The 27084-nt window shown below is 39.7% G+C and overlaps 1 protein-coding gene across 3 annotated transcripts in view; it reads right to left on the bottom strand.

The window, feature by feature from the left end:
* The window catches only part of SLC38A9 (solute carrier family 38 member 9), a 49229-nt gene extending 23307 nt beyond the window's left edge, over positions 1 to 25922 (bottom strand). The window contains exons 1-10 of one of the 3 annotated variants that reach the window (XM_066181159.1): positions 25871 to 25922; positions 18387 to 18535; positions 10350 to 10482; positions 9646 to 9767; positions 9438 to 9501; positions 9233 to 9326; positions 8098 to 8268; positions 5558 to 5617; positions 3248 to 3445; positions 1005 to 1112 (exon numbers count right to left, since the gene is read on the bottom strand). In XM_066181159.1, the coding sequence (XP_066037256.1) occupies positions 1005 to 1112; positions 3248 to 3445; positions 5558 to 5617; positions 8098 to 8268; positions 9233 to 9326; positions 9438 to 9501; positions 9646 to 9767; positions 10350 to 10482; positions 18387 to 18490 (1054 nt within the window). In that variant the 5' untranslated portion in view covers positions 18491 to 18535; positions 25871 to 25922. Of the gene's footprint in view, positions 1 to 1004; positions 1113 to 3247; positions 3446 to 5557; positions 5618 to 8097; positions 8269 to 9232; positions 9327 to 9437; positions 9502 to 9645; positions 9768 to 10349; positions 10483 to 18386; positions 18536 to 25453; positions 25681 to 25870 lie in introns of those variants that run through there. The other 2 variants (XM_066181157.1, XM_066181160.1) reach the window with 2 other exon arrangements.
* Between the last annotated feature and the right edge of the window lie 1162 nt (positions 25923 to 27084).

Here is a 27084-nt window from a genome sequence, read left to right on the forward strand (position 1 = left end):
CAGTTTCAGAGTCTTTCAGTAGTTGTATCTGTACACATTAGCTACATGCTTTGTCCATCTCCTAGAAGTATTAGGAGTTTTTACCAAGTAGATCATACTACTGGGTGCTCTACTTCTCAATGGCATGTGGCATGTGTGTCACTATAACTCATTTTTCTCTTTTGTTTTTAAGAACAGAAGAAGTGATACTATTCTAATGTACACGACACAGCTCTCTGGAGCTAATTTGTCAGCTTATTGTAAAGGATGGGGAAAAACCAGCTAGGACCTAACCCTGGTTCTCTTATTCCAGGTTTCTTAAAAAAGGAAACTCATCTTTTTAGGCTATCTGTTCAAGCAATACCAAATGCTACTTGTTTATGACTACGGCATCTCACAGAGTAATTTGTAGCAGTAATTTGGAAAAAACAAATAGCCATCAAACAACTTTCCAGAAAATAAAAATATACTGATGGGTACTGATGGGATAAAAACACCTAATGGGTGTTTGAAAGAGAAGGGCCTCTAAGATTATGGCCTAAAATTTGAGATAGACCAGCAAGTACAGGAAAACTGTATTTGCAAATTATGGTGAATGTGCTATTTCATTTAAGCAAGACAGTGTGTGGGGAACCTAAAGCACCTTTAACAGTCAATCTGTCTACTGTTTGTCATTTTTAATTGCTACTGAAACAGACATGATCTGAAACTGGTGCAACCAGAACTTAAAATAACATAGGTGAAACAGGAGTATGGCAAGCTCTCTGTCAGGAAATGTTTGTTGAAGACTTCTCTGATAGGCACGCCTCCTTTTCCCCACTGTTGATACTGTCTTTTAACAATGGAATATCACTGGGAAAGGGATTCCTTGCCACTTTGCCCAGAGGGATCTTTCATCTACTTGCAACACCAGACAGCATTTCCTCACTTTATTTATGTTTCAGACATGTTAAAAGGTGAATGAGGAAAAAAAAATCTTAAACTCACCAAATATATACTTCATTACTGCATTTTAATTATCTTACCTGGTACAAAAAATTCATTCTCTGTAAACCAGTTGAATTCTAAATGTATTCCCAGATGAGCAGCCTTTACTGTAACCAGAAAAACTAAGTAGACAACTGAAACTGTACCTGTAAAAAACCAAGAGCCAAACAAATACCATGATATAGTAGAAAGTATTTATGCAGGGTTTCATTTCTGCTCCATACATCTAGCCACTAGCAGTCAAACAGTAATGGTTGGTATTCACTCCTAACGTAAGACTAGGTCTAAACCTTTTCTTAACTTCTCTTATATGTCAGAGAGAACAAATAATGCACATACACACAACGTAAACTTCCAGCAAGTTCAATATTTTCCAGGTGTTGGTGACAGCAGAGGAAGTACCCTGTAATCCCTGTTGCTGAAATTAGGAAAAAAAAAATAGGAAAAGAAAAGGTTCTGTACACGAAGATCAGCTAAAAAATTCTGTAGTTTCCTAATAACTTCTGTTTTCATGAGTATTAAGGTAAGATGGACTCAAAACTCTACTGAGATAAATTTCAGCATCTCAAAATTGCCTTCCATTTCTCCTTGACCTATAAACCTCAATGTTTACAAAAATCAAGGCAATTTTGAACAGCTTCTGAATTACATAAAAATCTACTGAAGTGATGAGTAATTAATATTCTGTTTTTTAAATTTCTAATGTTATATATCTACCCACATATAACGCACACCTTTTGCACAGAAGCATTATCAAGTACCGAAATTCCTGTGTGGCATTTTCATTTAATGGTTTCAGCAAGAGCAGATCCAAGGTCTGATAAAGTGTCACTATGGAACAGACTAACAAATAAGACCTTCAAATCCCTGTCCTCTACCTCCTTTACAATGCATATCCAACGTTTTCAGCCTCTGACCCACATCTAGTTTTCCCTTTCTCTTCCCTTGTGGGCTTCAGGACTACCCCTCAGACCTCTTCTAACCCCTGAACCATGACCAGCTATACCCACCATGCAAATTCTATACTCACTTTACCAGCCCCACCCACCTGGGCCTTCTACCTCAAGACATGGAAGCAGGAAGTAACAATTGTTTCCTCTGCAGCACAGAAGAGTACACAATATTGGAAATCGGGACAAAGAACAGCAGCAGGTCATACTGACTGATGTCGTGATTAATTAATCACCTGATTGGCAGAAAATGACTTCAGATCAGAAGCAAATGTTGGTTTAAAATGTTTACCAGAGGAGGGAGAGTATGTCTGACTATACCACGGTAGTATGTATCAAATGCTGCACAGTAGCATGCAAAGAACTATTTGGGAAAATCTGTTGTGGATGTAATGGAATTTGTTTCACAGGATTATAAAGCAAGAAAAAGGAAGGAAAATGAACTCCCTATTACCCGTAAGATTCAACCAAAGCAGCACACAAAGCCTGTGGGTTAATAAATCAACCAAGAACCCACTTCAAGGCACTGTATGGGCTGCCAGCAAAATACTGGAACAGTGGCTGGAAAGCTGCCTAAAGGAAAACGACCTGGAGGTGCTGGTTGACAGCAGTTGAACATGGGCTGACAATGTGGTGACAGGTGGCCAAGAAAGCTGATGGCATCCCAGCCTCCATCAGCAATGGTGTGGCCGGCAGGGCCAGGACAGGGATTGTCCCCCCTGTACTCAGCACTGATAAGGCTGCCCTTGTGACATGAATACTGCCAGTTTTGGGCCCCTCAAAACAAGAAGGACACTGAGATGCTGAAAGTCTCTAAGGAATGGAAATGAAGCTAACAAAGGGTCAGGAGAACAAGTCCCATGAGGAGCAGCTGAGGGACTGGGGGTGTTTGGCCTGGAGAAAAGGAGGCTCAGGGGTGACCTTATCACTCTCTACAACTGCCTGAAAGGAGGCTGTGGCAAGGTGAGGCTTAGTCTCTTCTCCCAGGCAACCAATGACAGAATGAGAGGACATGGCCTTCAGCTGTGCCAGGGAATGTTCAGATTTGGAAAATGTTCTTCTCAGAAAGGGTTGTCAAGCATTGTAACAGGCTGTTCAGAGAAATGACTGAGTCACCATCCCTAGATGTATTAAAAAACATGCAGATAGAGCACTTACGGACACGGTTTAGTAGTGAACTAGACAGTGTTGGGTGAACGCTTGGACCCAATAACCTTACAGACTTTTCCATCGTAAAAGATTTTATGATTCTACTCACTGGAGTGGTTTTCACTGTTCTCTATACACTTCACTCACAATGAACCAATGTTTTAATAGTATTTGTTACCTACCTAGGACATTGAACTTCGCAAAGAAGGATGGAGACTTCAGATTTAGCAGGGGTAGAAGAACTGCAATCAGGTAAAATGGCACTGTTCGTGATTTGTCCCACCATTCCTCAAAGAGTTCAAAACCTGTTCTGTTGCCATAAGAGAACATCACACTCCTGTTCTGTGGTGGGTGACCACTAGCAGCACTTGGACAAATGACTGGAAGAAAAGAAAAGAAAATTATCCTCAGATGAAAAGGGTTTTACTTGCACAGAATATTTACAGCCAAGATCCCACAACTGCTAGTGTGTTTTACCTACTGAGCATTGCTCAAGTGCAGTGTTCACTATCTCAGTTCCTAACTTGTATTTGTTTTTCCAACTAGGAATTCATTGCTAAGATTCCACTGCTAGGCACCTTGCACTCTAATCTGACAGCGCTGCAGTTCTTCCAGCTGAGCACAACAAAGATGATAGTTTATCTGAAGCCCAAGTTGTCACACAGGATCATCCTTCCAGGTCACATACCTGTAATGAGATCTGTTCAGCGCCTATGTGCATCTGCTAGAATCAAGTCATAGCAATGTTCCGCTGCATCTGGCTGCATATTTAGCATCCTAATCTGGCCCTGCACACTTCAGCAAGATCACATCAACCAAAAGTCAAGTGCGCTTCTGTACAGAAGAGCCTGAATTACTGTACATTGCTCTACAAACAAACAAAGGATTACAAGAAAGCTACTGTAACAACTGGCAGGTTGAAAACCTATACACTGAACAAAAACACTCTTGCCATCTTTGTGCCATGACAGAGGCAAGTACATCACTGCCAGACAATACAACACAAAAAATTTAAGATGTGCTCCAGGAGCACTGCTAAGAGGGAATGTCACAGTCATCTTACTCGGAGGTTGATGAATGGCAGCACCTGAACAAGTGACTGGAACAAAATCAACCAAAAAGACCCTCTGAAGAACACATGCCTACAAAGCTCTATGTTGAAATATAAAACCTGCTGTTCTCATAGTGTCTTATTTAAAATCTTGGCATCCCACAATACTCGATAGCCACTATCCCACACTGTCTGCATTCCTACTCTGTCAAAAAGGCAAAGGCGTAAAAAGCATTCTGACAAATTTCTTGCCTAAAAGAGGATTGTTTCACAAACCTTGAAAAATGCTTTTGTTCTTACTGATCTCCTTGGTAGCCCTGAATGTCCTGTCTAGAGTCACTTGAATATCTGGCAGGCCTTAATTTTGTGTAGCAGCTGCTTTAAAATCTTCTAGCTGGTGGAGGATAGTGTGGAATATTGTCTACTTTACCTCCAAGTTATACCCCCTGCTGCATAAGCATGGGACAGAACAGCAGAAGCAGGAGAGAGCAGAAATTGGTGCCCAGCTGGCAAGGACTGTTAGAGGAGCAGGATTCAACGCTAGCTCAAATGCAAATCAACAGGTTTTCAGAATTATTTCTCAACTCCTTTGCCTGACTCCAACATCTGCTTTCCAGAAACACAGCTGCAGCTAGTGTTACACACAGCTGCCCAGCTGGTAGTGATATGTTTCCCCATTCCTCATGTACTCAGGATAGAGAAAGCTTTCTGCTTCCTAAGAAAGCAGTACAGATTCAGTCACTATTACAGAGGCAGAAAAAAATTCAGGGGTTGACAATGCCTGCCTTGCTTTGCTCCTTCCTCCATTCTACATTATTCTGCCTACTTAAGAACTTGGAACAGATCTATGTTCATAGTTGACTGCAGTTTCGTCTCTTAGTTGTGCAAATGTCAGGCAAAAGCAAAAGCAGGGGCTCAAGTAGCCTGACACTTGTTTCTTTTTTTGCACTCAGCATCAAGAAAGCTGTTCTTACATAATTTAAAAAAAAATAGTCTTGCTGAAGAACTTCAGGGCAGTAAAGCTGCTCCCGTCAAGATTTTAAACAGCAAACAGAACTAAGGCGCCTCAAATTTAGGGTGTGAAAGTTAAAATTCCTTAAGGCAATTCCTCATTGTGCAACTACTGTTAAAAAGTTAACAGTCAGGCTTTTAAGGAGGATGTGTCTGGGCATACAGAGACTTGTAACTGGCTTTTTAATACTTATTCTCACCTCCACTTTTTTAACTTATTTTTTACTTCTCCAGTTTTTTAGATCTCCAAGTGTGTGGTTATCTGTGGAAGTACAAATCCCAGATAGAAAATTAGTTTTGTAAGAAACACATAGTTACAACTTACAATATGTACTTTATAACTGGAATGTGGTTAGGCATCGAAACATGATGATTTGCCTTTAAACCCCCACCTCAAAACTGGAAACACAATACTGTAAGTGCTTCTTACCTTTGCTACTTCCATTGGTGCCAGGAACAATATCTGTTACATTAATGTCATGAACAAAGTCTGCAAAGAAGAGAATCTCACTGTCAATGTCCCATACATGCTATTAGGCTTTCATCTGTTGACTTGACTAAAATTAAGTATGAAAATATTTTGGAAAATTACATCAGAGGCACAACACAGTAGCTTGCATCCCCCCAGACCCAGGTGAAAATTTTCAGACTACAGTGGAATTGCTTTAAAGTAGCTCTACAGTGTATTACTTTCTTCTCAGAAGCCCAGTCCACTTATAAATTTCCCAAGACTCCCCACTCCCAGGATTCCTCAAGCACACCACCACTTCTCCCAGCTACTCAGTTGGTAGTGTTGAACAGCAGGCCAGTGAGGAGATGCATCTTAAATCCAGCCTCCTTTGGGACAGAAAAAGAAGGCATGCAAACATACCCCTAGTCCAGACAGCATTATACAGAAAAAGCTTCCATTAGTCATTTTCTAATATTTTGTTTTTCAGAAGAGGCTCTGTGGGATGCTTTTTCCACATTTCCATGGGAAACTGTGGAAAAAGGTTTAAGCCTCACTGCTGTACAGGCATCTCTAGTAGTGTTTTATTTCCAGTACACTCCTGTGCTACCTTACTGCTACACCACACCAGTTATTTCCAAGTTTCTGCAACCTCACCTCTATAAGGGTATTAAATAGCAATTTCATTATATTTATGTATTATGTGTATATACACACACAGAAAATGCCCCATCAGCTTGGAAACTGAATTAGTGTGTCACTGGTTAAATTTTGCTTCTGTTGCATGTGGATGTGTTATGCACAGAAAATCAATTGGGGCAGCTGGCTTCAGATTTTTTAAGTGCAATTAAAAGCAGCTTGCTTCTCATAAGAAAAGCAAAAAGTCTTGTGGGAAGAAAACTGATTCTTCTTTCTTTATTTTGATTTATGACACCCTGAATCACAAACAAGTTTCTCATACTTACTTCTACGAGTTCAGAGTATACAACAATCAGAAGATTTAACTAAAATCACTATTTTGTGTTCCTAACTAAAAAAAGTACCTAGTGAGAAGCCATCAAAATTATTAACTCTTACAGAATTTAAGCACTTTCAAATTTATTATAGATGTCAACTTCTGTTTCTTCTGTATTTAAAAAGCAGTTTAGGACTAGCAATTGCATTTGTGGATTTTGTTTTTCCCATAAAATAAAAACTGAATAAGACCATGCAACCCCAGGTTAAAGAAAAGACATGATATTGCACTCAGCTAACAGTTCTTGCATTCTTTGTGTACTACAATTTTCTAGACCTGCAGGAAATTAATTTTTCCCTACCTAAACTGCATGCGCAGATGTTTTAAGAAGTCATCCGAACGTATTAGAAATAAACACAGTAGCCTGCTTAGAATACTTAGAAACACATGGCTGGAAGATGCCATTATGTCAAACCTATACACTGTTACACATTTTATTACCTAGTAATTAAGTACAAAAGTTAGGACAAGAAGCCAGCGATTGCTATCTCAGACCGAACAACTTAAACAAGGACTCCAAACAAACACATGTAAGGGATAAAATAACATGCCAGTCCCATGGAAAAGCAGGACTTTTTTCCTAGAAAATAAGATCTTTTCACAATTTTGAATTTTGCTTATTACAACTGGCATTATTTCATGTAGAATAATTTAAGATTAAAATGTTAAATTTATTTAAAAAACCCAAAGTCTAAAATGAAAAGGCTGTAATAATATATTCAATTAGGTCAGCTATAAAATCAGTCATTAACCAATACAGTAAAGTATGTCCTATAGGGATGGTGGGAATTCTAATTAAACACTGTTTAACAGGCTTAAGTGCCTGTGCTGTTATTTGCCTCAGAGATAACCTTCAAAACATAATATTTTGAACCTTAGTCAACCTACTCAACTCTATGAGTCAGATTTTCAAAGCTCTCAATTCCATCATCCATTCCCACAACTCTACACCAATTACGCACATGAATGCTTGTATGCCTGTGCATGTACCAGGGTATAAAAACCCACTGTGTTTTCCTTTGGAGCAATGCCACACTAAGAATAATTTTTACTGTGATACACTTCATTGCTTCCTCATGGACACTTGCAAAAACTTCCTGTATGGCAATTCTTTAAATGTGTTTGTTAAAATCTCTAATGAAACTGTATTTTTTTTTCATTATCCTCAATCATTTCCACAGTCTAGCCTGTTATATGGCTGTTAAAACAGATACACCCATGCAAACAAAGGGGGAGTGAAAACAGAGTGGAAACAAGCAGCCAGGTTTAGGTGGTTTAAACTATACCAGGACAAATACACTTTGAGAGAGAAATTGAAAAAGTGGCTTTGACAACACACAGGTCTTTGCTTGTAACCCCACACACAGTTACTTATTCCTAACTGATTTTTCACACAATGTGGCAGGAAAATCAAGATTATATAAAATGGACAATCTTTTTTAAGAATAAGGCAGTCTTGATCTTTACAAAGGATTCCTGTAAAATTTAACCAAAAATGTATACTTACTGTATATAAATTTCCCTGTGTTAAACAGAAAGTTGGACATAAGTACCCAGTAAACAACCATGGCTCCAACAAGTGATACCATAGAAAATAAGAGGCTTGACCATTGACCAAAGGATCCGAAGTAATACTTGCAAACATCTGGGAATTCCCAGTTTGAGGTATCTGTTAAAGCTGAAAAAGATAAAAAACCCAAAAATATATCAAAACAAAATGTTACATTAGAGTCAGTAGAAGTATTCATGACAAAACGTGGGGTTTTTTTAGCATATTCTGACACACATTCACAGTGCTTTCATGGACTAAGAAAATTGACAGGAACTTTAAAATATAACACCCATTAAGCGTTTGACGGAAGAAGACAGTTTTATTGTGACCATATTACTACTTTTGAATACTTTCAGAAGGACTGAAGTAAGACATAGCAAAAATACCACCATGTATTTGCAGCCAAAGCCTTTTGCAGGTGTAATGGCAAAGTAGGCCAGACCATGAACTATTCCTCAACAATGCCCTTAAATTAGTTCAGTCACAAACCGACAAAAGTCTTAACGGCCTTTACTTGAACAAGTGAGAGGTTAGTTTATGCATGAAAGCACCAATCAAAAAAGACCTGCAAGATGAGTTTTGAACAATAAATGTACATTCTAATTAGAGCCGCAGTCAGTGACTGCTTCAGCTGACTGTATTCAGAGTGCTTTCAACACAGAACACACACAAACATTAGGGTAAGACAGGCATACAACACAAGGGGATACAGCTACAGCCCATGCTGTTCCACAGTGAAAGTTGATCAGACGTGTAGAGGACTGGATAGAGCTTATGGAGAAAAGATGCCTCTAACTCCCCAAGTCCCCAAAAACTTTGTAACAGAACATCTGAAACCCTGATTGCTAAGAGTTTGTGTCGGGCTATAACACTTAGGTCCCAAGCAACTGCAGGAATACCTAATAAGGGAAAACATTAATTCAGCATACAGACCTTAGACACAGACTACAGAAATAGAGAGATATTCAAATAACAGCTTTGACTTGCAGGCCAGATCTAACATATAGTAAAGACACATACAAACAGAATGTAATACATACTGATCCTTCACACTTAAAGTATTTGCATGACAAAGCTTTGGATTTCTTACGTATCATTAGCCGTGATTTCACAACTCTGTAACAGCAATAAAGAGTCAAAACGCCCATCAGTAAGATGAGAATAATTCCAGAAGTGAAGCCTGCCTGTTGAGAGTGAGAAATAAAGTTTATTTATGAATATACTAAAAAAAAAAAAAGAAGAGTAAGCCATGTTGCTAAAAACATTTTTATATACATATATTTTTCATAGTTTACCTGTTTTATTCCCCATGGGATACTTAATATGGATGTACCCATCATGGTATTCCATATCATAAATCTAGGAAGAAAAAATCCAGTGAATATTTTAAGAACCACTCTTACTTCATAATGTCTTCCTGGTTAACAACAGTTATGTGGCTAATATAGAACATTCAATAGTAATGCATTTTGTGGTTATTATATGGCAAGGTGTTTAACATACATTGTCACTAGACTGGAGTTTTTACCATAGCCATCTGTGCAACTGTCAACTTTAAAAGCAGTTCCTAATGGACTGTACACATAGATTTCATCAGGAGCTGGGAGTACATGATCAGGAGCAATCTAACAAATGGATAAAAAAACAAGACTTATTAGCAACATCAACATAACTAATTGTTCCAGAATACAGCAAGTCAATATTGTAAGTCACAAAATGTTTCCAGGAAATTACATTAGGGGAAAAAAAAAAAAAAAAGGTTGTACTTTCTCTTCCTGGGGAGAAAAAACCAATGAACAGTTGAGAGAATTTCTAGCTAGATAGCTAGAAAAATACATTTTTCTTCTGCAAAATGTGTGTAAACACACCATGAACACATCATGCTAGCTCAGCAGTTCAATTACCGCAGCTGACCACTACTTTAATCTGATAGATGGGAGAAATCTGGGCAGCCTGGATCACTGTTACACAATTCATGCTGTTTGTATATTTTCTTTTAATGGCAAAGACATTGCACAAGAAGTAAACAACAGCCTGCGATAAAACAAAACCTTTCTAAGGCACTCAGTTCTTAGACACTTGATTCAAAGCAAATTGCAGAAAAATTCTCCCCCAACCTTTATTTCTGCTGCTTATATAAATCTAGGCAGTGTAAGACCCAAGAAGCCAGAGGCCACCCAGTTAATGAGGCCCTGTCTTTGCCTTACCAATGCCCTGTCAGCAGGAGATGTGAGCCTGCTATAGTAATGAATCCGCTTATTCATTGCTGAAGCTTCGTCAGTGACTCTTTGCACGTCATCATTCACACTGACTATGTTTGTGGGCTCCACGTGAAATGGTCTAAAGGAGAGGAAAAAAAAAGGAAAACTTTTAAAACCATGGAACACAAGATCTAACATACAACTCGAGAGCAGCTCAGGATGGTTTTGTCATTCACTGACACAAGGCAAATGCAGAAGTCTCAATAAATGCCATTGAAGGAAGCTGCCATCCGTGAAAGAACTGTGAGCTTATATCATCCATATTAAAATGGCCTCCAGCCCAGATTCTGTGGAGCAACTTAACATCAAACCTAATACCCAGCTGTTAGTTTTCAACAATGAATCACACACAGAAATACACGTTAATAAGCCTGGGCAAGCTTATTAGTGCTTATAACTGGTGTCGCCAAAACTAGCGATGACAAACAGAAGTAGAAACAGAAAATATGGGAATGCAGAAGCAGAAAGCAGAGAAAGAAGAGTGAGCGGTGGCAGTGAGGACCACCTATGAAGAGATTAGGAATCATTAATCTATCTGAAAACACTATATGGAATTGTGTTTAGTGGGGAAGGAACCAAGCCCAAAAAAGTCCATGTGCCCACACTATTCTTAAGTCAAGGCAACAGGGAATGGACTGTGTCTCCCTTTCCTCTACTCCACCTGAGTTTGACCGTAGGCACAGACACGGTGGCCAAAGGAGAAAGCAGGAATATCACATGCCCCTCATTTTCTCTGCACACACAGAAGTACAGAGCAAGGACAGTGAAAGCTGCTCCTAAAGTTAAAACACCATATAAATACAGCTTCATGCAAGGAGCACTACCAGACAAGTGTGTCCAAATCATGACATTGCTGAGATTTTTTTTCTAACTCAAGTATAATTTACTTCCATATAGGCATACTATGCTCTTGCTTAAAAACAACATTGACTCCCAGCACGAAGAGGCTAATTCCTCTCAAGTGAGAAAAAGGACAGTGGTGTTCACTAACCCTTAATACACCAGAAGATTTTTCCTTTCAGCAGTGCTTTTAATTTTTAAAACGACTACAACAGCTTTATGATCTTCCTCTTCCAGGCTGATGTTTAAATCACTCACAAACCCACAGAAGCAGAGAACACAAGTTTCCAACTACTAAGAACAGAAACTAGGTCAGAAATAAAGACATGCCATTTATTCTGTAATATGAGCAGAATCTATTCGAATTTACTATTTTTCAATACCCATTTCTGTTTTAGACTACAAAGGAACTTGGGCAACCCTTCCAACCGCAGCTCTCAATAACATCCATAAAAAAGTACCCACTCTTTTTCCCAATTAATCATTTATGTATTTGTACTATGACACCACCTGTTATCTGTAAGGAAGATAAGGAACACAGTTCTGAAGTTCTTTGCTCTATCTTTGGAAGAGAGCAAGGTTCCTCTGTGCTTAAGGGGAGACAGTAGGTGGGAGTATCTATGAAAGTAAGAAAACCAGATTCACAAAAGGGGGAAATAGAGAATACAAACTTCATCTCCAAAAAATTATTCTTTCTTTTATCTTAAACTTAATTAATTCTTACATATTCCTTCATCATGGAAAAAAAATGGCTTAGATTTCCTAAGTTGTTTCCTACTTAATGAAATGAACACTTTTAAATTTTTAAAACATTGTCAATTGACTCTTCTTCCTGTGATTATGACATGATGGGGGAAATGCATTATGTGTGCACTTTCGTGGTGTTCTTATAAACAATTTTAAGCAATAGCTTTACCACTCAAAACACAGGAACACAGGGCTAACTAACTCCACATATAAGTGTGTACAAAAATACTCATGGACTGTCAGTTCAAAGGACTTTACTTGTTTTAGCTTAAAATGTATAGGGTTGAGGAAATCACTGGACACAATTAAAAAATATTTCATTTGAAGACCTGTAAAATAAAGACTGTAGTCATGAAAATAGGAAAAGTAACTTGTTTAAATGCTGCCCCACCTCCAGTCAGCTCTCTGCTGTTTTCTTTTTGGATCGCTGACATGCACTATATTTAGAACACTTAAAAGTATGTATTTTGCTAATTATACAGCAGCTACATAGTGTGAAGACCTTCCTCTCTTTCCTCATCTCCATTTAATATTTTTAGTACATCCCCATAAACTTCCACTGCAGCTGTGGAAAGGTTACAGTGAGACAAAGTCCACACTTTGCTTCAAAGTGAGTAGATCTGTGACAAAGATTTCTTCCAAAATGGTGTTCAATAACTGCTAGCACAGATGTAGAAGAAAATTCTTCCAGAGCGTAAAACAGTCAGAGATTATTTTTAAAGCAATGCAGATGAAAGCCAAGGGTGATTTTAAAATTAAGGTAACAGAAAACATGCATACAACATCCTATTTTATGGGGAAAGCAGTGCTGTCAATGACCAAACAAATATAAAGAAAATAAATTATGAGTAGCAAAACCCCATCCATAGGTAAGAAATTGCTTAAAGAAAGACACTTCATTTTTTTCAGTATTATGAACAGAGTCTGGATTAAACAAGCAATTTATGGTCAAGCACAAAACAAAGGGATATGATCCAGAATCTAATCCATGGGTGAGTAAAATAAAACTAAACAATCCCTAAGAAATTCTATATACTTATTGCTTCTGCTTCCTGATCAGAGGAGTGCATATGTTTACTGTTGCCAGTACTTGGGCTACTGCCCCTCTTGATTCCTGCTACTGTGCTTCTGTTGAGAATTAAAATTACATAAAGCACCAGTTAATTTTATTTCTTCCAGGGTACCACTGCATTACTAGCCCTGCTGAGCAAGTGACTGCTAAAACATACTGACCACCTATCAGTTTTATGTTATTTGCAGATCTCTTTGAAAACCTCAATCTGACTTGGAAGCTGTGTGAGCAGGCTGGGAGGCCTGCAACCTACCCTGAGATCCACTAGGAGAGGGCAGCATTCCATTTAGGATCAAGGTCAAGGGATTGCTCCCATCAATACCCAGATCAAAGACTGGCTGTAGGCCATATTCAGATGGGAGTCTGAGAAGCTCTCTCAGGGACTCAAAGAAGCTCTCAAAGACTGAGATTTTCGAAGCCCAAAGCAGGTAGGATAAAATCTGGGATATATTCTGAAAAACTCTGTTTAGGGACCTTATGCCTACCAGGCAAACACTCTGAACATGCAAGTATTAGCACCTACAACACATTCCTATTTTTAAAAAAATCTGATTTATACAGGCAATTATCTCATATCTCTCACGTGGCAAAATTATTATGAAAAGAATGTCAGACAATGTAATCTGGAGGAAGGGGAGAGATTACATGACCGTGATTATGATGTGAAACAATGCAGACAATTTCCATGCACTGAGATAAATGATAACGTCCCATGAAATTTCATCCACATTGAAAGACATTACTATTTCAGCAGCTAGCCTGAAAAACAATGCTCTTTTACCAAAGCAAACACACCAATAAAACAGAGGTGTTTTCAACACAACCATGAGAATGGACAACTTGCAGGACCTCAATGCAGGATGTCCACATCTTCCATACATTACAACCCAGCACGTATATTTCAGAAACCGTTCCCAGAAAACCTGCAGCTACACTCATCTTTTCTTGCTCACACAAAGGGACAGTTAATAATAATTCTCTAGAGCTTGTCCAGTAAAAGAAAGAAGACTGCTTCTGTCCAAACTTCCTCATGTTTTGAACTTCAGTAGCAATTTTGCAAGCAAAGAAAATGGAAAGAGATGCTTATGATTAAGATTGTTCCCTTGTGATAAGCAAAGTTCAAGTGTTGGATTCAGAGGGCTAGAGGGAACAGCATAATAAGAGCACTGATCAACTATGTAAAATTTTGCATAAGGGTGCAACATTCATCTTATGGATATTTTTAGCAATGTACTACATCTTGCAGGGCAATGAAGGAGTAAGACTAACACATTTCTCAAGAACTTCGAGACTAAATAATACTGCTTTTCAAGTACCTTTCCTGAAGTATTTTTAAACATCAAACAACTGGTTCTTGAGATCTGATCAAAAACATGGTAAGCATTGAGTAATTACAGTGTAATAGAGGTTTTTGTACCACTATGTGTTTTAGCTTTACATGGCAGTATTAGTGACTTTAGACAAGCTTTTCATTTTTAAACAAATATGAAAAACCTGCTTTACAGAATGCCTTACAATTTCTTTCCTGCAAACAGACTACAAAGAGCCACTTTGGCTCACTGCACAGATTTCTTTGACACCCCACATCAATAATTTACTTTTTAGGGATGCGATAGGATTGTTAGAGAGAAATAAAGCTAGGAAATTCCTACAGCTTTATTGTCTTACTGAGTTATCGAATGATTATAGGAATGCTGTAAGTGGCACAAGACGAACTAAGGAATGAAGCTGATACACTGTACTGGAAATTAAGGAAAGGAGAAGAAGTAATAACAATAGGTGGTCATTTCATAACTGGCAACCTATCTGGATAGGAACACCAGGCACTGGAACAGGCTCTCCAGGGAACTGGCCATGGTACCAAGACTGCCAGAGTTCAAGAAGCATCAAGAATCACAACAGACTCAGGTGCATGATCTGATTCTTGGGGTTGCCCTGTGAAAGCCCAGGAGTTGGATATGAGGATCCTTGTGGGCCCCTTCCAACTCAGGATCCTCTATGATTACAGATATCAGTGTGCTTCACTTAAGGAAATCAGTATCAAAGAATTCCACAAGCGACTTGGTTTTTACTTTCTAAGCTGTCTCAATTTACTGAAGCATTGAACAGTGTGCTTACAGTTATTATGCAATATCTTCATTCTCTTGACAATATACTTTACCTACATTTTTCTGCATTGATATCGACATTATAGTAATTACAACATGATCACACAAGTTTCTTAAAATGTTGGATGCAGAACTAAAAGAACCTTTTGAAGGGTAATGTCATTGCTTGCACATTTTAACAAATTAGCAATCACAAACTTTACCACACCACACTTCAATTACTACTCTTTTCTGACAAAGACAAAAGCTATTTTACTTGTCACTTACCAAGAAATATGAAGGTTCTTAATTAAGGTCACAATTATTTCTAATTAATAAGAAGCAATATTAGGAATTCACAAAAATGTGGGCAACAGAGAACAACAGGGAAAGCAAGAAATGGTGTAAAATGATCACATTGGTATGGAGTAGTAAAGGCATAATGAGTGCAGAAAGGACAGATTTGCACACATTGCCGAACACTGCCTACCTCCTCCTAAGTTAAAAGAACTTTGAAAATAAAGGGAATCAAATACTTTTGCATGAAATAGGCTTCTCTGACTGCCATCTACAGACACTTTAATTTGCAGCTGTTTAATTTCACTTACTGATGCCTCCTACATTCTGGGAACCTGTGGACTTCAAAAGAATAGGAAAAAAAGACAGAAGGCTTGGTCTCCCCTTAGCAGGAGGCATTGTCAAGTTTTTTCATATGCAAAACAACCAGCACAAAACAGCAATTGCTTCTTTGAAGGCTCAAGTATTCCTGACCAACAACTGCAATGAGCAGATTTAAATGTTGACAATGAACAGATTTAAAGAGCAGTTTGAAGAAAACAAGAAACACCCTCTTTTCCATACAATAACCACCAATAAGCCAGTGCAGCAATGGTATTCCAGTTTTTTAAGGGAGCTACAAAACGGGAAAAACACACTGAATAGGTGAAGAGAGAAGAACAGTAACATCCTCTTTAAAAGGATTAAAAGTGGCTTTATATTTCCCCCAAATCAGCAAAACAATACTAGACAAAGTTATTTACAACTCTAAAAAACAATTAGCTTATTGCTCTTATGCAAACACTGAAAAGCATTCCTTTCAAAAATCCCAAATCCTCCAAGCTGTTAAGAAAACCAAATAACTAGGCAAATACCTCAAATCTCAAACAAACCAAACAAAGGTACAGAACAGCACTAAGACAGACAAAGAGCAATTACTACAAATCACACACAACACTAGAAGCGCTATCTCAATCAAAGCAAAGTTACCAAGCACTCACTCGGGGTCCAGTTTCTGAATACCAAGTTAAAAAACAGGAACAAAGCAAGAGCAAAACCACACTGCATTGTACTATTGCATTTTCACTGTTTGATACTTTTATGCATAACAATCCTCCTTCCCAGGAGTTGCTATTCCCTAAAGGTTTAATGAAGAAGCCCTTCAAACTGTCCAGTGCTCTGAACACAACTGACACAGACCCCAATGGCCTCTTCTTCCTTATTTCTTCTTTTAAAGTGTGGGGACTGCCTGTTCAAGGACGGAAGTGGAAGTCAAATTTGTTTGACCCCTCTATTATTTTCAGGCCTTTCTGATATCCCAGGGCTCATGCTCTTTCTTCATCCTTGCACCTCTGCATGCCCGGAAGGCAAAAAGGCTAGGTCGTGGAAAAGGGAGAATGAACCCAAGAAAGGAGCAATAAGGACACTTAGGCAGATCTGTAGAACTGGAGGCTACAGTGAATGTGGGCACACAATCCAAGTACAAACTTCTACTTTTAGGAAGGGAACCAAACGCCACAGGCTATGACCTTTCATAAAGCTGATTCTCATTCTACAGACTTGAGAAATCACAGGGAAAAAAACCCAACCTAATGTCACTTAGAGAAGTGAGTCTTAGCATTGAGGTGTTTCAAAAAACCTCTCTCATTGCTTCTGCATCACTACAACACCTGAAACCCACCACTCCTCAAACAGAACACATACTTCCACCAAAACAACTCGCTCCTGAAAGTCATACATACAAATTAGCAGTCTTCTTTTGACGGGAAGGGATCAGATATGCCACAAAAATAGAAAAATTTCATTTACATTCATTCACAGTTGCCTTTTCCACCTGAAAGTACTCTACTGTTTCCTAGCCTTTATAAATGAAATTCTGTATGCTTCTCCACCTGTGCTCCCTTTGCTCCCCCGGATTCACTCAGACCCTTATCCTCCTTCCTTTACTTGCAGAGAAGGGCATGTACATAGGCTCTCATAGCTTTCCAAAGCTGAAGGCGGACAGCATCAAAGCACTATCCTCAAGAACGCTTTTTTTTGCTGAAGCGGCATCTGACAATTGGATTTTGTATGCAACAGTGCCATCTTCAGTTCCTTCAGGAAAACTGCTTCACTGAAATATAAAGGATGTAAAGAGGAAAAAATGAACTATAAATGGGTTTAAGAGCTGCTACAGTGCTATTCCTTCATACAAAAATGCAAAGCTGATGCCTTCAGCTAGTATTAGAAGGGCAGGTCCCACTCTGGTCTCAGTTTTGGTTCCATGACCAGCCCACAAAAATCTTAACTGCAGCAGAGGAAGTACAGCATTCCAAACCCCTTTGTGAATATGTTAAACTCTTAAGAAAATATGTAAAATAACAACTTATCTAGATGTATTATTTTTGACAGCACAGTAATAAGGCTGGACTGATGAATTCTTTGCATTTGCTCACTCTTAGAAAGCACTACACTGTTTTTATTACATGGCAGTAAAGGTCACTCAGCTCACTTTGTACTAGCAAATAATGTGTTTTTCCAGCATCACCTGCAGAATCCATACAGTACCATCTACACATACTGACAGCCATTTATCTACAACATTGGACAAACTTTCTTGCATAGTCTCAACCTTTCAGTTAGTTGTTTTAAATAAGAAAGACATGCTCCACTATACACACACATGATGTTCCATGTTTGAAGAGCACTTTAAAAGTCTCATGATGAGTTCTTAATGGAGAACTCTCTCTGAAATGATGGCAATAGAAAAATCTTATCCTTATAAACAAAATATAATAAAAACATCTGTTCATCCGGGGCTTGGAAATAAAATATATCATACAGTGACAGAGTAGGAACTATGTGCAGAGATCCTGACTTCCAAATTCTAATCTTCTGTGTTTGTAGGATTCTGTTGTCAAAAGCAAAGATTAAACAACTCCTTGACTCACAGTAATTCTGTAGGTTCATCTTTCCTCATACCTTTTGCACCTATAGTCTTCTGGATTAAATTGTATATTCATGATTCCATAATTGCTTTCATCACCTCCCACAGGAACCAAGATAGGTTTGGTATCCTCTTCCATATTTGGTGAATATGTCTCCTCTTAGATTCTGTCAGTTACTCTAGCCTGAAAAAAAGGAAAAAAATAAATGAGTCCACTGCAGCTAAGCAAAACTATGTCCCTGCTATAAATTTAACGCTGGGAGAGGCCCACAGTTTCAGAAGTTCCTGGCGTGAAAAGCACCAGTAAAAAACTTCAATATGCCACTTGAGAATTCTCATTCCATAATGCAAACATCATGAGGCATGTGTGGTGGGAACAGTATTTTTTTAAAACACACTATCCAGCCCTTAATCTCTTTAAGCACCACAACAAGGTAGTATCAATTAAATATAGATTTCTAAAGGAGCTGTATTTCTAATGTGTAATGGTAGTGCTGAGAACAATCTATCGGTTATAAGAGCCTACTGTTTCACTAAATTACATCAAACTCTGCAGCAGACACACATGCAGTTTATTCCAGTTCCAGTATACTTCCCGTAATAAGGATCAGATTATTGCAGTCTACTGTGTCCAGGTCTTTTGAATAAAAGGTAATAAATGGTTTAATAATGCATTAATAATAACCATTATTTGCATTTAGACCACTCCTGGCCAAAGAGTGGGGAGCAGATAGCTTTTAAACTAATGGATTTCTACTCAGATTGAATTACAGGCTTCACACAGGACTTGCTGTGGTCTTGTGTGCAGCTGAACAAACATAATGGCTTAACAGCTCTCATCCCTGCTATCCTAGGGTGACTTTATGATGTCTGTATCCCCAATTGTCTGTTCTGTTTATGCTGGATATTAAATTCTGCACCTTTATGATGGGTTCCAAGGGTGAAGGGGGAAAAACATCTGTGGGGTTTGTTTGCAAACCCTGCACTCACTCCCCCACGTTCTCTCTCACAGACTCTGCTGTCTGCAGCACGGACAGAGCTCTCTGCTTTTAGTTAGTTTTCAGCTAGCTAAGGCAGAGAAGTTCCCCAAACTGTGGTTTTTCATTTCCTTGGAGCTGTTCAGCCCTGCTCTGGACTGAAAACCCAGAAAAACACCAGGAGCTCAGACCTGTGGCCCATCAGGGCCAGGACGTGGCATTTTCCAGCGCAGGAGGCACTGATGAGAGATTGAGCTGAGCTACACCCCACGACAAGGTCTATCTGAATTTGCCATCTCTTCAGAACAGTAAGAGGTTTTACTGTTTAATATTATTCATTTCTTATGCTTTTGAGTACTTTGCTTGTTAAATAAACAGGTTTTTTTCCATTTTTCTCCAAGGAAATCTTTTCCCGAACCAGTAGGGGGAGGGGCCGCTTGAATCTGCTTTCTAGAGGGAACCTTTAGGAAGTTTCCTCCAAAATTTGCCATAACCAGGGCACCTGTTATCTCCTGAAGAATTCTTCAGGCAGGACTCCTTCAAACAAAAAATGTCAGAAGCCAGGACACTTCCAAACAACAATGGTAGAAGTATTTGTTCTTTCACCATTTCAGAATGCTTTAAAATGTTACAAGGCTGATTAAAAGACAGATGACAACCAGAGCTGGAAGAAGACAAGGAAGGGTAGTGCTGCATGTTTGAAACCTGGAATGGCAACGGAAGAAGGTCAGACAGAAAGAATAAGGTGTGTATCATCCTGCATCCCCACAGAAATACACCACAAAGGCCCAATCTCAGAAATCATACCAACCCAGGAAAAGCACTGATGCAGTTCTATTCTTTCCTAGATACATATTGTCAATCCTCTTCTACTAGCTTATCCTGCTAATACCTATGTCAAAAAACAAAACAAAACAAAGAATCTGAAGAGTACGAAAAATGAAAGTTACCAGTTTTCAACCACATCTACTCTCCCCGGTTGAAAAAACTACTGAAGGAGGCATGGAAAAACACTGACAGACAATGTGGCAGGAACTGCAGAAGCATTAAGACGGGCTCAACCTGCCAAGGAAGTGCTTTTTAGAAGAATCTCTCTTAGACACAGGTAATGGCTCTCAAGAGGAGGGGATCCATCAAGGACCCAGTTTATGGAAATGGAACTACAAGTTCAAGTCCTACTTTGATAGCTCAGTGGCATTTATGTGATCATCTACTGACCTGGACATGGATGACTGACACAGATGAAAACTAACCACTCTTTATTTTAAACGCAGATCAGTGCTGAGTTTGGGGCTTGTTATCCGTATTGCTTGCATGCCTGTGCAAGGGAGGGGACAGTGCCACAGAAGCCATTTCATCTTGCTGTGTTGACAGTTTTCTCCTAGTTACAATATCCCTGACGAGATTAGAACAGTTACTTTGTTTAAAGGCATAATTTTGAGTTTAAACTCACAACTGTATCTTGGTCACTTTAGCTCTTTGAGAGGATACAATATGCAAGTGGTAATAATCAAAGCAATCTTAAGAGAATTAATTGCACTTGTTGATGGCATACTTTCTCCTACACCTTATTTTTGTTGTTATACTCCCTAAACCTTAATTCCCCTACCTTTTTCAGACCCTTTCCAAGGGATCCTCTTATTAACCTTAACTTACGCTTTCTCCCTTTTGTCACTCCTTTAAAACATTCTTCTTTAAAACAGCCTTCTTTAAAACATCAGTTTTGATTCTTTACCCTGAAATCCTTCTTCTCCACAATACTGCTTCTGGTTCTTTGCTAAACATGCTCTTATCCTTCTCAGCTCCCCTGGTCATGCTTAGTGAATGGATTTCTGCTCCTCATGTTCTTTCTATTTTCTGTGTCTCCTATATGCTGTCGATATTGCTTTTCCAACCCATCTTTACTAAGCAGTACTTACAAAGAGGTATCTTAGTTCACACCAATATTTTTACTTCCTTTCATGTGACACGCTGTTCCTCTTCAAATTTACAGATCCCCTTTTGCACACTTTTCTACTGCCTCCTCTTATTTTTCTACAGCTCTAGGCTTTCCGCTTTCTCCCTACTAATGCCCTTCCAGCTAAAATTTACCCTGGTGCATATCTGCTTCCTGTAACAGCTAAATACTTCTGGAACAAAAACATAGGCCCCAGAGATTTCACACACTGCTATGCACACAGTCCTCTGCCACTCTCATTAAAAGCTGCTATTACCTTCTCTTAGTCTATTTATTCTGTTCTTTGTCAACTGAACATCCTGTATTCATTTTATGCAAAGACAAACCTAGGTGTCAAACATGATCCCCCTGACTTGCTCTGCATCTGCATTTCTCTTAAGAATTTAAATCACACTTCAGATCTAGCCATAAAAATGCAGATGAAAATTTTAATTCGAAATGCCTGAACTGAAAATTGAAATAAATTCAAATCCCAGTCAGTGGTTTTAGCCAGAATCTTCCATAATATCACAGTATAGATATCTTTTCCTTCCACAGGCCACGGTTTGTGAGACACTAAGCAGACATCACATACACATCCCTTCCTTAAAACCTGTGAAGAGTTGTGCTTTACGAGTCAATCTGATAAATGCTGACAACAGTGATGACCAGTTTGATTTTTTCTGCACTATTTCTGTAAAGAAAGAACCCAGATTTTATAGTATTCCATGAAGAAAAATAATCCTTCCAAGATATATCACACAAAGTTTGGCTTGACAGCATGATTTGACGTTTGTGGAGCTGGTGCTCACTGACTCTTTATGGTCACTTAGAAGCTGGGTCTGCCAAGACAAATTATTTTTTAACTATTTATTGATGATAACAATTAAGTTTATGATCAGCAAGCTTATGACCAGCAAACTGGCTACTCTACAAGTAGAAGCAGCAATGACACATTTAAAGACTAGAGCTGGAGCCAGTACAGTTTAAAGGAAACTGTAAGCAGAAAAGCAAAAGCAAGAAGAATTAACCAGGTTAATCTCTATTATCTACCTAACTTTTATCTACCTATGTCTTTTGACAGGACTGCATTCACAATAAACATTTTTAATACAAAGAATGGAGTGAGTTATGCTCTGTGAACTTACTGCCTGCTTCCATTACAACAATCTCTTCCCAACTGTAACCTTCATAGTGTTTTAGTTAGCTAGAGATTCTTCTTATACTGAGTATCTGATCTGTGTTCATCTCACTCAGGACGTTTTATTCAAAAATCTGTGATGGGACACGGGATATTGTCTATATTGTCTATAAATCTTATAATCCGCACCGGGATGCCAAAGACAAAGAAATCACATCAAAAACCAAAGTTGTTTGACAAACTTAATTTTTGCATGCAGACAGTTACTATGGTTCTCTGGAAATAAAAGTATGGCTGTTTAAAAATGAAGGCTGTTATACAGATATCCTACTTATTTGTTGTCAAACTGGATTTTCCTGCAAGTGAAAAATTCCTTTTAGCTGCAGTGTAGCTGGAGTTAGAGATACAAATTCATGGTACTTTGTCTTTAGCAGAGTTAAAAGCAGTGCTGTACATTCTCAGTCCTTCCTTCTCCTGTTTGTCACAGCACAGCTATTTGTCTTCTTTCCTGTCTTCATTATGAGCAGGACTGGGGAAGAGATCTAAAGCAACCAGCTAGTAACTAAAGTTACTAGCTAACAGTGTAAGTCTGAAGGGGGAAATAATTGTTTTTGGTGCTGGTTTGGGATTGTCTGGGTTGTAAAACCAGCAGTTTCACTGTCCAGTTGAAAAGACCTTGGTATGGTCTGCAGAAGAAAGAAGGCAACACTAGAGCCACAGCCTGAGGGACCACCTACCTCTCTGAGTATGTTACCTCTTTCTTCCCCTGCTGCTTAAACTCTGCTTCATGCAACACTGGACAATACAAAAGAGCATTTGTGCCATGCACCAGTGAATGATGTTAAATATTTTGAAAGCAACCAAGCTGCTCTTAAACTAAGCTTTGAAAATTTGTGGATTCTTTTCCTGTGTTTTAATCTCTATCCTTAGAATAAGGATAATGCCAGTATTTGCCTTAGCTCATGGACATGTTGAGAAATTATCTTTTACACAAAATTTAGTGATTTGTAGTAAGCACTGCAAAAAACATCCAAGAGGACCAGTAATCATTTGTAGAGCACCAGGTAAAGCAGATCGCTCTTAGGCACAACTGAATCGAATGCCATAACTTTGCTGCTCAAACAAAACATTCCTCGTGTCTGAAGCCTGACAATGAGAACTGTCTGGTTTGATAAAAACAGAAAGTACTTCTAATTTATATCATAATTCATATGTACCAAGATGACTAAGATTATCTAAGTAATTTTCATTGAACTTTGCTAAGTTTAATGCTTCAACCTTTGAAGAATTCAACTTTGCAATCTCTGTCCTTTTAAACATATTTGTCGGTTTATCCTTGCAGAGACACTGGATTGCTTTGTAGCGTATTTGGTAGTAAATAGAAATTTTCTGAACATATTGCACCCAATATTCCCCTCTAAAAATCCTTTTTCTCTGTCTGGATCTTCTGCCATTTGTGTGTCAGCATTCTATTGTTCTAAGTTCTCTTTCTCCCCTTGCAGAATCCTGCTTTCTGCCTTCCTCTACTACAAGCATCATATCTCTCCTCTCTTAACTTCTACTAACACAGCTGTGATGAAGCTTTGTATGACCTGTTGCCCTATTTGTAATTCTACTACAAACAGCTGAAGCACTACATCAGAAGGGCAGCAAAAGGAAAAAAATGGATCAGAATTTAATAATCCTAGTTTTCTGTTGCTGGTCATAAACTGTGAAGAAATACCTAAGTCTACGCATGTTATTTTTTCCCAGTCTCATTCTAGGCTACATTCCACACGACTTTCAGATGGTAATCTTAACAGGACTGGACCTTATTTAATCCTCACTGGCTCAGCCCTAAGAGCTCCTGATTTCACTGTCTTCATGTTCTCTCAACTGGTTGCAAAGTCTAAAATGCATGAAGGAGCAAAGACAAGGATACGGTAGATTTCAAAACCTCATTGTAGCCTGTGATCTAATAATGTTGGCACTGGATAGCAAAACCCTATTTAACTGGCTTCTACTGTGAATTTAACAATGGCAGTTCATGGCTCAGTCATACACGTGTGTGACGAAGCTTTAAAATGAGACACCCACATCAACAGATTATTCAGTCACAGCCCAGGCCACACCAGAGAGCTAGCAAACAGGTTTACCCAAGGACAGGAACAAAACTTTGTCCAGTTAGTCAATCATCCCAACCATCCCATAAGCATGGACTGTGCTTAGCTGTTATTTATCAGAGAACCTCCCACAGTGGGCAGGAGGAGAAAGGCTGAGAGGAGCACTACACCCACAGCATCCATCATGCCATCATGCTGTACAAATAGCAGCTGAGAACTATTTGTACTTCATTTCTTATTTGAAGCCACTACTTCTAAAAACCACCTCAGATTTCTGGTTTAAATACCAGAATCTGCTAATCTAAGTATTTAGTTCAAATAAAGATTTTTTTTTTTAAGTGTCACTTGGAATAATCCAGTCTTCCCTTAAATTCTGAGCAGGATGAATACAGTTCAAGGCATAACACTCAAGTAAGCTGCAGACCGTGCATATATGAGAAATAAGCACAGTCTACAATGAAAGACGAGAACTTCAGCACAGGACAGCAGAGTTCCTCAGTTCCCGGAATGAATCCTCCCTCAGAAGGGACTGAAGGATGCTATACTGGTCATGAAAGTAGCAGCAAACATTAAGAGCTCCTTAAAATAGGGACAGCATGCCGCCTCTTGTGGCACCTTAAAGACGCCTTAGCTTGTCCATACACTCCTACAGCTGCATTGGTTAAAGGCAATTAGAACTGTATAAGCAACGTAAGTCAGCAACTTTTTGACGAAAAAAATACCTTTGAATATACAAACTGAACCTCTCCTGAGCTTTCATACAGTTCTGACTGAACGAAAAGGTACATGACCAATGCCAAATGATAAATCTAAGTAAAATTAAAAAGAAATGGCACGTTCAACTAGATTTGCCTTCAACAGATAAAGTCTGTTTAATTTATACATTTGTGGGCACTGCAGATAAACACTGACAGATACGAAACACTATCACCTACAGCTGACTCACATTTTAAACACGATTTTTAACTTAACGAGTCCTCCCTCAGGCCCGTGAAAACCGATGTAAACATTTCCCTCCTCCACGGACCGCCCGAAAGGCTTCCATGCTGTTCCTGTACCTCCGCCCCCGCGCTGACGATCGAGCCGTGCTCCCACGAACACGGCGTGGCCGGTTAGCGCCTGCTGCTCCGGCCCGGCCCCTCCGCCCCCCAGGTCGCGCCCCCGAGCCGGGCGGGCGGCGGTGGACGCGGAGGGGAGCGCGGAGGGGAGCGCGGAGGGGAGCGCGGAGGGGAGCGCGGAGTGGAACACAGCGGCGCCGCCTCCCCGCGCTCCGGAGCCGCCCCGCGCCCCGAGACCCCCGCGGCCGCTCCCGCCAAGCAGCCCCGCCCGGGCGCCGCCGCCCCGCCCGACGCGGCTCCTCTACCTGCGGCTCGGCCCCGGCGGCGCCGCGCTCCCGCCGCGGCCACAGGAAGCACGGCGGCGGCTCCGGGCGTGCCGGGCCGCGTAGTTCCCGGGGCGGGTGCGCCGAGGAAGCCGCCCGGGCGCTGCGGAGCGCAGGACTACGATTCCCAGGAAGCGGCTGGGCGGTGTACCCGGCCTGCCAGGCGAGGGCCTTACCGCGCGGACAAGCGTGAGCCGAGTGCCGGGAAGAAAAGATTTGCACTTGTTGGCGCTGGCTGATAATAATAAAATAACAATAATGAAAAGAAAAAAAATTCATTCTGCTTTGCAAAAATGAATTGCTTGCATGCTTTTGTGGTGATAAAATGCATTTGGGACCCTTGCCAAAACAAACCGTGCTGCTCTTCACGTGACGGGCTACCATCGTGGTCCTCCTCACTTGGTCAGCGAGGTACGAAGCACTTGCTGAGCAGAGTACACTAAGCAGACTGAACAGGGACAATTTGCCAGACAATACGTTTTAGAAATTCACAACTTTCAGTCCTGGGTTCGTTGGTTTAATTTGGTACTACTTAAATGAAGTTGAGATAATCCTTTTCATAGCTGAAACCATGGTTAATATCAGTATCTAAGAGTATTTATAGCTCATGCTTGAAAAAAATGCTGAATTGCAAGGAAGACAGCAGAGAGAGCTTCCCCATGTGACAGTATTACAAAACAGGCTACACACAAATGACCCCCTGTACTTCCTGTTCAAGTAAAGTCCAGAACAGAATGTACGGCTAGCAGCAAGACTGCAGGACTGTTCGGCATGAAAACTGCTGTTTACAGTTTTCACTTGAATTTCAGACTGCTGACGGAAATGAGGCAGCAGACTTAACACTACCCATCATCCTGAAATCCAGCTGCACACAAGCTCATTGGGACTGAAATTCTTGCTTCTGTACCTAGAAAATTCACCATCATCTTTCGCCTCTGAGTCACTTTTAGAATTCAAGTGTACGTTGTGGGTTTTGGCCATTAGAAGATTTGTCAAGAAAATCTTGACAAATATTTTTTGTCAAGAAATCTGTTCCGCTGCTATCACAGGAACTTGAAATGCAATGCTAGTGCCATGTGCTGGTGCTATGAAAGTAAATTAAACTGAAACCCACAAAAGTAGCCACGTGCGAAGGACTGGTTCTTTTCATCTTGCAAAAGCTTCTAGTCCCGTTCTTGCAGGCCTGTCTTCTGTGT

The sequence above is a fragment of the Chamaea fasciata genome, unplaced genomic scaffold (assembly GCF_029207755.1).
Source record: "Chamaea fasciata isolate MVZ Bird 193981 ecotype frontalis unplaced genomic scaffold, bChaFas1.0.hap1 SCAF_4, whole genome shotgun sequence".
NCBI lineage: Eukaryota > Metazoa > Chordata > Aves > Passeriformes > Sylviidae > Chamaea > Chamaea fasciata.